The sequence below is a fragment of the Balaenoptera musculus genome, chromosome 2 (genome assembly GCF_009873245.2).
Source record: "Balaenoptera musculus isolate JJ_BM4_2016_0621 chromosome 2, mBalMus1.pri.v3, whole genome shotgun sequence".
NCBI classification, from domain to species: domain Eukaryota; kingdom Metazoa; phylum Chordata; class Mammalia; order Artiodactyla; family Balaenopteridae; genus Balaenoptera; species Balaenoptera musculus.
In genome coordinates this window covers 41,089,332-41,102,434 of record NC_045786.1, presented here as the reverse complement: position 1 = coordinate 41,102,434, position 13,103 = coordinate 41,089,332, and the positions used below count along the sequence as shown (strand labels likewise).

Genomic DNA, 13,103 nt, shown 5'->3' with positions numbered 1-13,103 from the left:
TTTTGAACCAGATAATTTTTTGTTATGGGAGTCGGTTCTGTGTATTACAGAATGTTTAGTAGCATCCTGGGCCCCTATCCAATAGAGACCAGTAGATGTGAGTAGCATTCCACCCTCTAGTTGAAATAGATGCTTTCAGGTTTGGAGAGGAAAAAATAAAACTGTTTTTATTTTCAGAAGATAAGACTGAATGTGTAGAAAATCCTAAAGGATATCATAGGAAGAAAAACATGAATCTCAACCCTTACATCATATCATAATCCAAAATTAACTCACTAGACCTAATATTGATTGACTTAAATGTAAAACTTAGACTATAAATCTTGCAGAAGAAAATCATGGTTACATTGAGTTAGGCAAAGATTTCTTAGATGGAACACCAAAAACTCAAACTATGAAAGAAAAAGAATGGAGAAATTTGACTTTATCAAATAAAATATGTTTTTGCTTCAAAATACATTTTCAAGAAAATGAAAAGGTAAGCCAAAGAGTGGGAGAATTTACTAAACCTGTATCTGTTAAATGGTTGTATTTAGAATATATAAAGAACACTTCAAACTCAATAATAAGACAAACAAACAACCTGATTTTAAAATAAGCAAAAGAGCTGAAAAGATACTTCCATTAAGAAAGTATGAAAATGGCTAAAAAGCACATATGAAGGTTCTCAACATCATCTGTCATCAGGGAAATGAAAATGAAAACAACAATTAGACACCACTACCTCCCCATCAGAATGACTAAAATTAAAAAGGCTTGACAATACTAAGGGTCGTTGTTCTGTGGATTAAGTGGAACCCTCAGGCACTGCTGGTGGACATGCAGAATAGTACAGACTCTTCGGGAAACAGTTTGGCAGCATCTCATAAAAACCTACCATAATATTAACCCTACCAAAGTATGCAGAAATTCTATTCCCCCAAGTATTCACTTTGAAGAAAAATGTATACACAAATGACTATAGCAGCTTATTTCATAGTAGCCCTAAACTGGAAATAATGCACATGCTCATCAACAGGTGAAGGAATAAACAAATCGTGGCATGTCCATTGCTCTGTGGTACACTGGAACGTAAGTCAGTGGCTAAAAGGAACACATTATTGATATATGTAACAACATGGATGACTCTCAAAAGCATTACGCTAAGGGAAAGAAGCCAGACAAAAAGGTTATATGCTGTATGAATCAATTATTATGAAATTCCAGAGAAGACAGCCCTACAGAGCCAAAAAACAGATCAGTGGTTGCCAGAGGATAGGGATGGGGTGAGGCAATTGCCTGCAAAGGGGAATGAGGGGAATTTTTGTGATGATAATCATGATCTTAGTGGTTTTACAGCACTGCATACATTTGTCAAAATTCACTGGATTGTAAAATTAAAATTGGTAAAATTTATTGTATGTAAATTGTACCCTAAATACAACTAATTAAAAAAGAGAGATGGAAGAATCTTTATATATTGATGTGGAAAGATCACCCATCTATATTAGCAAATGAAAAACACACAGTGCAGAAAATTTTCATAGCATGCTACCGTTGGTGGTAAACATTAGTATCATGTATATTATATAATGTATAAATTTTTTCCCACCACACCTCTTTTCAAATTTTCTCTTTCTCAGAATCTTCTTTCATTGACATTTTCTTTTCCATTTCTGTTTCCTGGTCTCCTTCCTCACTCCTTGCCCTTCAGTCAGGCCATTTTTATCCACTCTCTTCCAGAGTTAAGGTCAAGTTAGCTGACTGGACCTTAAAATCATAATATGCTCTTTTGGCCATTTCTCCTATCATCTTCAGCTCCAACAAGAAGCCCCATCTGATCACACCCTTGCAAAATGATTTTCCATGGTGCTTCCACAGCCTATAAGATTGTTTCCAAACTCCTTAGCATGGGCTAAAAGGCCTATTTAAAAGAAACAGGTACAGACTTAGCTTATAGCATCACTCCCCTTCTTACCTTCCATATAGCTAGTGTTTTAGTCACATAAAATCACATCACTCTTCTTCAGACACTCTGTGCTTTATGACCTCTTTATCTTGCAAATACATCGACTTAGCCCCTTCCATCATCTCCCTCCTTTCTTTTCTTCATCTGGCAAACTCAAACTCCAATGGGACAAACCAGATCATATGTCACATCTTATGTGAAAAAACTTTTTTTTAATCTTTCTCTTCTGTGGTTTACTACTCCTGGAAAATATTTTGCCTTTATGAAAACTGACATATGATTGTTATTTTCTGGAGAGACAAACATGCTAGATAGGGATAAAGAAGACATAAAAATGACCCACGTGGCCTCCACTAGCAGATGTGTCTCTGTGTATAGATACCTTTAAGTATCTACAATGACACAAATGGGATCCATTATGATGCAGCGCTCTCTCCTATATTGTTTTCACTCATCACTGTGTGATATTTACCTTCCAGTGTGAGATCTATGTGCTATTTTTAATGGTTGCATAGTATTCTGTTTTATGTATCATTTCTTTAACTAATGTCCTGTGGATGCATGTTTAAGTCACTTCCAGTTGCTCGCATTACCATAAATAACGTAATGAGCATTCCACTGTGCTTTGAAAAATGTCTTGCCAAATGTCCCTGATCATATTGGATCATAATTATCTGTGTGCCTGTCTTTCTCACCAGACTATTATTAGTTCCCTGAGGGCAAAAATCATTATTTCTTTTGGAATCTCCAGAACCTTGCAGAGTGCCAGTAGGAGCTTAATATATATTGTTGAAAGAAAGAAGGAATAAATGAATGGATGTTTATATAGTTGGGCGTACATGTGTATCATCACACATGTCTTCTGTTCTTACTCAGCTTTTCCTTGGCCCTGAGCCTGATATCTCTCAGGCATTATACAACCCCCTACTTGTTTCTAACACAGATGTCATTACCACTGACATAAATTCAATATGTTGCTTTCAGAATTACAATATTGCCAAACCATGACTCCCCCATAGATTTTGGTGGCCTCCGGAATAGATTTTATAAATTACAGAGGAAAATAAAAAGACATATACTTGACACTCTTTGCCCTACCCTAAGCAAAGATGAGTTATTAAAACTGAAATTGTCAATTACAAGAAAAAACACATAGTATGTATGTTGCATACTATTCACAGCTGTTGTCTGCTTTGGGTTCTCTGGAGCACCATTTGCTGCTACAACTGAATGGTCCCATAAGTTTAACTCACCAATACGACTGCAAAATTGCCTTAAATCATGGAGAGGAAGGAGGAAAATCAACTAGAAATGGCTAAAATGCTGCTTATACTTATTTCTTCATGAGAATCCACAGTTTTCCCTGTTTGCTTCTTCAGGATGCTCAGAACAGCCTGGCAGGTCTTGTGGTGTATTACAGTCTAGCAGATTATCAACCTGACTCTCCAAAGGGAAGAAACATCTTGACATTTCTTTGCAAGAGTTGCATTTGGCTTACTGACTAATGCACTGCATTGCACTGGTTACAAGGCAATGGGACTCAAATGGCCCAGACAATGAGAGTGTTCAGTTGGTGTTGAAAATTTACACGAGCTTAAGCTACTTTTTCTTTTTCTTTTTTTTTAATTTCTTCTTGCTGGGCTGGGAGCACTTACTATTGTTGTTCAATATGCTGTAAATGAACATAGTTCAAAAACCACAAAGAGAGTGATATGGAATTATAGAACTGAAAATAGGCCACTGATTGGGCACAAATTCGTCAAGCCTCTTTATGACTCAACAAGCTTTTTAGTGGCATGCCAATACAGCTTGCTTTGGAAGGAGTGAAAAGTAATTGTGAGCAAATGATATAGTGGGAAAGTTGACCTTCAACTAACTTCAACTGTGCTCAGCTAGCTAACTATATACCACCCCCTGCCAATATGCTTACTTAGTATGTTCCAGTTAGCAAATCACTAGGCTTACACACAGAACATCCAACCTAATACTCAGTTTCTTCAGAAACTTACATAATTCATCTCAGGTAGAACATGGTGGGGCTGGAATTTGAACTCTGGAAATATGACTTTAAAAGTTGTTCTCTGCTCCATAACCCCAGCACTGTCTATGGTTAAACAAATGTACTATCTTCATAAATGTCAGAATTTTTTTGACGCACAGTCTTTGGCATGTCTTTCTCCTGTTGATAAGCCATCATTTACTTTCTATTTCTTAAAGTAGACACTCTCAACTGTTGTTTTCTGGGGCACACATAACAAATATTCTCATTACAACTCTCTGCCATTCTTTTCTCCCCAGTCCATAAAGCACACTTGGATGCATGTTATTCAAAGTAACCTTATTTTAAGGATGACTTTAAACCTGCTCTTATATCATAGAAGTTAAGCTAGAGTCTAACAAGATATAACAGAAACATGATTACATTTGCCCAGTCAAATAGTGGTTTATTGGTCTCAAACATCCAGAAGTATTGAAGAAGCTAGTGAAGGTGCAGGGTAGCTGCTTAAGGGATTTTTCAAGAACGTAGGCTCTTTCTACCTTTATGGTAACATCTTATCATGTGACTTTGATTCTCAAGTTGGCTTCCTCACCTGAAAGTATCAGATCTATGTTCAAGGAAGGAAGAAGAGATAAAGATGAGGGATAAGGGACAAAAACCAAGAAGGCATTTGCCAGGTGAAATGGTGCCCTTTAATCAGTTTTCCAGAAAGACTCACCCCAGGCTGCCATTTACATCTCATTGGTCTCGATCCTGTCACATGGTCACTCCTACCTACAAGAGGATCCACGTAGCTGAGTGTTTTGATCTAGGCACTTTTTAAACCCCCAAAAATCAGGGGTCTGGTAGTAGGAAAGAAGGGGAGAAAAGCTATTGGGCGGGTAGCCAGCATTTTGTGTGATATGTGTAGGTGTGTGTGTATATACGTGTATATATGTCTATGTATGTATATTTATAAAGTATATGTATACATATATAGTGTAGTATATATATATATATATATATATATATATAAAACAAGCATTTACACTTTTATTACTAACCAATGATTCTTCAGTAGATCTCATCACAGATCATAGCGTATCAGGGAGATACTGACTCCATAGTTGAGAACTTCTGATCTACAGAATAAAGTCCAAATCCCTAAACAAAATATATGAGGAAGGATCTTAACAGTTTGACACCAACCTACTTTTCTAAATTCACAAGCTACTATCTCTAGTCCTTTGCTTCAGCCGTTCACAACTTTTCTTTATTCTTGAATGCACCAGATTTTCTCCTCTGTGTTCTTTGCCATGTATCTTTTTCTTTGCTTAGGAGACCCCTCCTCACCTTCTTTCTCTAGTTAGCTGATACTTATCCTGCAGGACCCAGTCTAAATAGCACCACATCGCTGGAAATGTCCTTCCCTCTCTGAGTCAGATCTATTTTTGGTGCTTTATATACACCTCCACTAGCTCACTTGTCATTATTTGCTTGCATGTTTGTCACTACCGACAAATGCTTTGGCCTCTTACAGAACAAGAACTATAATATATTCAACTTTTTCTACCAATGCCTCCTGCAGTTTCTGGAATATGTTCAAAATACCTGCTTAAGCAAAAACATAACTGAATATTATCCACAATATATAAAGGATCTACAAAGAGAAGTAACATGTTCTCACCATAGTCAGTAAAAATGCACCAATATATGCCCCTTAAACCTGCATCTCATTGGCTGTTGACAGAGGGTTTTTTGTTTGTTTTAATTGATGATAATAGTAATATAATTAGGGAATTAATAGTTTATTTCTCTGTATCTTCCATTACTTGTTATTTAGCTGTAATTGAGAGTTATTCAGTTTCATCTTTCTTTGTACAGAATTAGAGACACAGTTTATTCCCTCAAAAAGATTACTGCTTAAGGGAAGAAAAGCCATATTTAACTCATGATTTGAATGATCAGGAAGAAAATGACTGGTTTAACTTTTAGGCTGTTTAGTGGCTAAGGTATTTATACTTGGCAAATATTTAGTTCTCATCATTAGAATGGGTTTAGGAACAATAAGGAATTGGGTGAGGATACAGAAAGAAGAGTCAAAAAACCCACACAAAATTAAACAAAGGGTTAGAGCAGACATGGTGAATTGCTTGTATGATACCACATGTTCCCCAGTTCTTCCTCAAGTGTATGAGGACAGACATCACCAATCAATCAAAAGACATTTACCACCTGATCCCAGATGTGGTCTAAGAATACGTCTCAACACTACGATACTCCATGTGTCTTCTGTCAGCAAAGAAAGGATGATAAGTCTCTCTTTCATCAATGCATTCTTCATAAGATCTATTCATGTCAATACACTCCCGGTGATTGGCAGAGTGTGTTCCTGATTTCTTTTGCAAAGTGAAGGAAGTATTGCAACTCCGAGATTGAGCTTCCAAGTGCTTCCCTCTTTTGTGAAATCTCTCCAGGATTGGCTTCAGTGTCATAAATTCAGTCATAAATTTCCCAGTTCAGTTTCTGTACTTGACTCCTATTTCTACTGGGGAATGTGAGGCACCATCCTAACCACAGACTTTATAACTGAGAAGGGAGAGAGCTAACAGGTACATACTGAACAGCAAGCAATATGCCAAGTTCTTTATAATCACATCCTTTAGTTTTTATAACTGCTGCAGGAGGTCAGTATCATTGTCCTCATTTTACAGATGAGAAAGCAGCCTTGGAGAAATTAAGTCATTTGGCTGAGATCTTACAACTGGTAAATGATGAAGATAAGATTCAGTCTCAGATCTGGGACACCCAGCATCATGCTGTTGGACTCTGAAGAGTAAATTATTTCTTTGGTGGTCTTGCTAAAATCTCATTCTTGGTTGGTTTTGATGCCACTAAGTACTTATGCTTTGGATAACAGCCTTGAGCTTTAACTTTATACTCTCTTGAGTCTTGCAGACCATAGAGGCAGATGGAAAATGGATACATGTATATTAGATGTGTATTAGAAACAATCAACCTATTTCAGGCTTCATGCCAGTCAGGTGTAATACTGGCTTCCTGGAGATTATCTGGGTGGAAATGAAAAGTGTACTTAGGTTTAATTTTCTTGTGTCTCTTTTTCTGCAGGGCAGCGCCCATACCAGGTGATTACTGCTCGAGTTCACCCAGGAGAGAGCAATGCCAGCTGGGTGATGAAGGGGACCTTGGAGTTCCTGGTCAGCAGTGACCCTGTGGCTAGGCTCTTGAGGGAAAACTTCATTTTCAAGATCATCCCCATGCTCAACCCGGATGGTGTCATCAATGGCAAGTATGTCAGGCACCTGACTCAACCTAGCCAGCCTTTATGTTACCATGGTAACATGTTGTTGTTTTGCTCAATGGGCTTGACTGGAGAGGTCTTGGTACTCCGGCAGGAATAACTTCTCTTGGGTTCTGTTACCTGGTACAAATAACAGGGTAATCTCCATATACATTAATGTCAATCTCATAGTTCCTTTGAATAGAAAGGTATAGACTCATTGGCAGTTAATAACAGAGGAATCCTTAGAAATAATCTCATCTAACACTCTCCTTTTAAAAAGGAGGGAATTGGTGTCCACAATAATCAAATGACTCCCCCCGGTTACTTGGTTAGTGACAAAGTCAGGGCTCAAATTGTGATTTCCTTGAAGTTAAGACCAATGCTTCACAAAAATAAACTCAAAATGGATTAAAGACCTAAATGTAAGACCGGACGCTATAAAACTCTTAGGGGAAAACATAGGAAGAACACTCTTTGACATAAATCACAGCAAGGTCTTTTTTGACCCATTTCCTAGAGTAATGGAAATAAAAACAAAAATAAACAAATAGGACCTAATGAAACTTCAAAGCTTTTGCACAGCAAAAGAAAACATAAACAAGATGAAAGAACAACCTTCAAAATGGGAGAAAATATTTGCTAACAAAGCAACTGACAAAGGATTAATCTCCAAAATTTACAAGCAGCTCATGCAGCTCAATATGAAAAAAACAAACAAGCCAATCCAAAAATGGGCAGAAGACCTAAATAGACATATCTCCAAAGAAGATGTACAGATTGCCAAAAAACACATGAAAGGATGCTCAACATCACTAATCATTAGAGAAGGGCAAATCAAAACTACAATGAGGTATCACCTCACACCGGTTAGAATGGGCATCATCAGAAAATCTACAAACAACAAATGCTAGAGAGGGTGTGGAGAAAAGGGAGCCCTCTTGCACTGTTGGTGAGAATGTAAATTGATACAGCCACTATGGAGAACAGTATGGATGTTCCTTAAAAAACTAAAAATAGAATTACCATATGACCCAGCAATCCCACTACTGGGCATTTACCCAGAGAAAACCATAATTCAAAAAGACACATGCACCCCAATGTTCAATGCAGCACTATTTACAATAGCCAGGTCATGGAAGCAACCTAAATGCCCATCAACAGAAGAATGGATAAAGAAGATGTGGTACATATATACAATGGAATATTACTCAGCCATAAAAAGGAACAAAATTGGGTCATTTGTAGAGCTGTGGATGGACCTAGAGACTGTCATACAGAGTGAAGTAAGTCAGAAAGAGAAAAACAAATATCGTATATTAATGCATATATGTGGAATCTAGAAAAATGGTACAGATGAACCAGTTTGCAAGGCAGAAATAGAGACACAGATGTAGAGAACAAATGTTTGGACACCAATGGGGGAAAGCAGTGGGGGAGGGTGGTGGGATGGATTGGGAGATTGGGATTGACAAATATATACTAATATGTATAAAATAGATAACTGATAAGAACCTACTGTATAAAAAAAAAGATTAAATGAAATAATAAAAGAAAACAAAACAAACAAACAAGAAAAGACTAATGCTTTGATTTGCTTCTATTTCCTGCAGATAAATCTTTATTCTCAGTTGTATTTTACTGGATTCTGGATACAGCTATAATAAAGGTGTCACTTTATCTAAATGGAATGGCTGAAATGGTTGAAAAATGGCTGTGGAATGGCTAAAAGTGAAATGACTGAAAAATGGTTGGCTGCAAGAGAGAAGATTGGGGTGGTGTTTCTCCTGGCCTAGCTCCTCCATGCCTTTCAGAACGTATAATAGGAAAGGTGAATTCCAGTGTCATAAGGGGTCAGCATTTGCAGAGTTGTGAGCTGAGACCCAGATAGAAGAGCAGGTTTCCAAGATCACTCAGTCAGTGGGTGGGGGTGACAGGATTAGCATTCATACATACCTGCCTCAAACTGTGGAAAAAAGACTTAAAGCCCCTTCCTATGGTAATAAATGATTCTTTTTTACCATAGGACCAGACATTGGTATCCTATGGAAATAAACAGAATACAAGGTAAACAGAAAAATTGAAAGGAAAAATAATTTCAAAAGCTAAAAATAAAAATGCAGAAGAAGTTATAATTTAAAATATCAGTTTTAAAGAGGCAAAAGCATACGTTTAGAAACTGGGAAAATAGCACAATATTGAAAAGGTGAAACAGAAGAGATAAAATGAGAATTATAAAGAAATTTAAAAATAAAACAAAACTTTCAAAGATAAAATTACAATGACTTAAAATAAATAAGAAAATGTTTTAAGAAATGTAAAATAATAATTTCTTTCAGTAAATAAAAACCCAAAATAAATGTTAAAAGGCTGAGAATAGACTTGCTTCAAAGGAAAAGCACAAAAAGAATATTGATAAGTTAAAAAGGTTAAAAATTTAAAGATAGTAAACTAGAAAAAGAGGATGAGAATAAATTCCAAATGGTAAAGTATGTTAAATTATGCCAAAATGCAAGCAAGTTAAAGGCTGTAAACTAAAATTTCAATAGATACCACAAAAAAAAAAAAAAAGGAAAGAAGATAAGTAGGTAAGGAAAGCATCCGTGTGTTCTAACAAGATTCCTAGTTTTGTAGCTTCCAGATTTCTTTTTTTTTTTGTTTTGATGGAAGTTTTTGGTGGGCAGAGAGGAGGATCCTTCCTCCTTGCATATGGCGACTGGTTGGTCTTCAAGCACATGTGAGGTGTGGGAAACCAAGTCCTTCAGCAGGTGGCAGCAATCAGGCCTCTGGAAGCAATCAGGCTTCCTAGATCTCAAGCTGGACAAAGCCCTAAAGCAGTGTCCTTTCCTGGTCCAACAGAACTCAGCTAGCTCCTACCACGTGTTCCTTTAACTCTGGAGATCAGCTCCAGGGCCTCAGTGCGTGGCTCCTCCCTGCTTGAGGGGCTAAGAGTTTTACTAGCAGGCTTACTGAGCCTAAATGGATGGAAAACAGCTCTGCAAGCCATCTTGAGAGACATGACCTCTTTTCAACATTTTCTCATCCAAGTTGGCTCTTTTCTGAAGTTACATGTTCCATTGAATTGTCTGGGGTCTGGTAGAGGATGGAAAGAGCACGGGGTTCAGAGTCATAACTCTAGTCTGGAATTCTGGCTCTTCCCCTGACCTACTCAATTTTCTCTTCTGTTGGAAGAGGAAGCTCCATGTTGACCTGTGTTGGTAGAGGTCTTATAAGCCCAAAGTAACATTCAAGCTCTGGAATAAATACTGTAGTTTTTTCCATTTCAAATGCTCACACCTCTGAATCAGAGGCTTGATCCAGGTCTTTGGTTGAAAGGTTAACATGGTCTCAGTCACTGAATATCCTCCTGGCCTGGGCACACATTATTTCCAGCTCACAGCTGGTTGCTTTGGGTTCCCTAATGGCAGGCCAGCTTCTCTGTGACACCACCATCCATCGTCATTACCGTTATTTATTATGACTAAATTACCCTTTTTATTTATATAGCATCTTTCATCATGGAGCTCAAGGCACTTTGTAGATTACTTGGATCACCCAAACAATTTTGACTGAAAGGGATTTGGAAATCATAGCATTATTCTACTGAAAAAAAAACCCCCAGGTCATTGCACATCATTACCAAGACTTGAGACTGCCATGGAATCATAACATCTTACAATAAATGGGCTTAAAAGTTTCAGCTCACGAACCCTTAGAACACACCTAACATATGGTTTATCTAACTTCCACTTAAATGCTTCGCTGACATTCCGTTTCAGGACATACCCATTCCATAGTGCATAATTAGGTGGATTTGTTTTTCTTTGTTTTGATCTTTGCCTTGTGAATTTTACACATTTTACCTAAAATGTGTAGAAACAAGGATAAGATCTAATCCCCGTTTTACATGCCTTAACTTCCTCAGGTGAAGCCCTCTCCAAGTTCGATGTGGTTCACCTAAACATTGCTTATGTGGTATTGTTTCTGATGTTCTGATTCTCATTGATTTTCTTTGGACACATTCCTATTCATAGGCTTCTAAACACTAACAGAACTGCCCTGCCTGTGTGTGGTCTGACCAGCAAAGAGGCAAGCTTTTTGCCTAAAGATTAGAGAGCCTGAACCTGAACTTGGCACTTAACCTACCACAAGATGCTTGTCTTTCTTTCCCTGCTAGTATCATGCAAAAGAACTTATGAAAAAATCCATAATATTTCTGTGTACCTATCATTATGTCCTGTATTTTAAAATCATAGCTGCCTTCATTTAAACGCTGTGACTGAAAGTTAAAGGTATCACAGAAGGCCTTACAAAGGAATTCCGGTTACATGCTTTGAAAATTATTTGAAACTTCAGGAAATCACTGTATTAGAAGACTCAGCTTTTAAATAAAAAAGATTCTACCAGCCTCAAAAAAAAAAAAAAAAAAAAAGAAATCATGGACCCCTGTGGAGTTTGCAAAACTGTGTAAATGTGGAGTAGTAGTTTCCTTGTGTGGTGATGTTAATGAGCCTCTGAGGATGGCTGGGAGGTTTTGATAACAGTGGTCAGGGAGACAAAGCCAGGATTTTCTAGCAAAGATATAGTGTGTCTTGCCAAGCCAAAGATCTCTTAGCAACATATGTCTGTAACAGGAAAACAAAATACAAAGATGGTTTCCAAAAGAAACAATTTACCATCTTGTTGGCCTGGTAGTTTGTATTGAACTGGTCTGAGTTCAAAGTAATCCAGGAGGACTGATGCAGTGATCCCTTGTTTCTTATAATTCTTTCCAACATGGGATAAAAGAACAAGGAGACAACCAGTTGGGTTAGAGCAGAAGTGATAATGGCTGCTTGATTAGAGTGGGGAGTGGGGAGAAGACAAGTGATGACTTAAAAGGTCAACATGGCAAGTAAGTGAAGGGGAGGAAGAAATCTAGCATGATTCCCAATTTTTGGACTTTGGTTGTTGGGTGGAGGGTAGTGACAAATAATTTTTATAAAATCAACACCCAGGCCAACATTTTATTCCCAGGAGAATCAGAGTATATTTATTCTTAGTATATATACAACGCTGCAAACTTGATTACTTTCTTCCAAGGCCATTGTGGAAGAGAAGTAAACAACCATAAAGAGCAAAAGACGTGCTATAAGTAAACACACCAAGGTATTAAGAAGTAATAGGCTGAATGCTCTAGGGGAAACACATGAAACTATAAAAATCAGATAAAAATCTTGACAGCTTTAACTATCTGGGACCATTTAAATTTAGTGTCGATAGTCTTTTACTCTGTGGATTGTGAAGGCTTTATTTTACTACAATAAGAGCACTCACAGACTTTATCAAAAAAAGATTTAGCACTTTTTATAAGCCAAGAAAGAACCTTGTTCTTTTACATATATTTTCTTATCTAATAGTAACTATGGCCCGACCAAGGTAGATCTTCCGTATAATTTTCAGGTACAGAAACTTGAGTATACAGGGGTGAAGTCTTCAGTGCAGTTTAAATAGCTTGTATTACAGAGCCAGGACTAAAACTTCTGTCTATTCTATATTCCTTTTCTATAGAGATTTAAGGGAATTAGAATAAAAGAATCTTAAAATGTTCTAGCTGGGCGGGTTACTGTATATTATTTAGTCCCAGTCCTTCAAATGATAAGGAAATTGAGACTAAAGAGATAAAATGAGTTATCACATAGCCTAGTTCAAGGCAGAAATGGCATGAAAAATTATCTAGATAATTAAAACACTCAAGCAAATACACAGACACACACAGACACATACACACACACACACACACACTCTGGCACACACATACCCATGTCTACCTCCAGAGCCCGTGTTGATTTTAATCTATCAGCTCTTCCCCAACTTGGATGGAGATGCAAGTAAAG

General features: G+C 37.3%; 1 protein-coding gene across 1 annotated transcript in view; it reads left to right on the top strand.

The window, feature by feature from the left end:
* Positions 1-13,103, top strand: part of AGBL1 (ATP/GTP binding protein like 1) — a 503,271-nt gene that overhangs the window by 248,734 nt on the left and 241,434 nt on the right. The window contains 1 exon segment of the mRNA XM_036843717.1: positions 7,056-7,236. Coding sequence (XP_036699612.1) covers positions 7,056-7,236 — 181 coding nt within the window.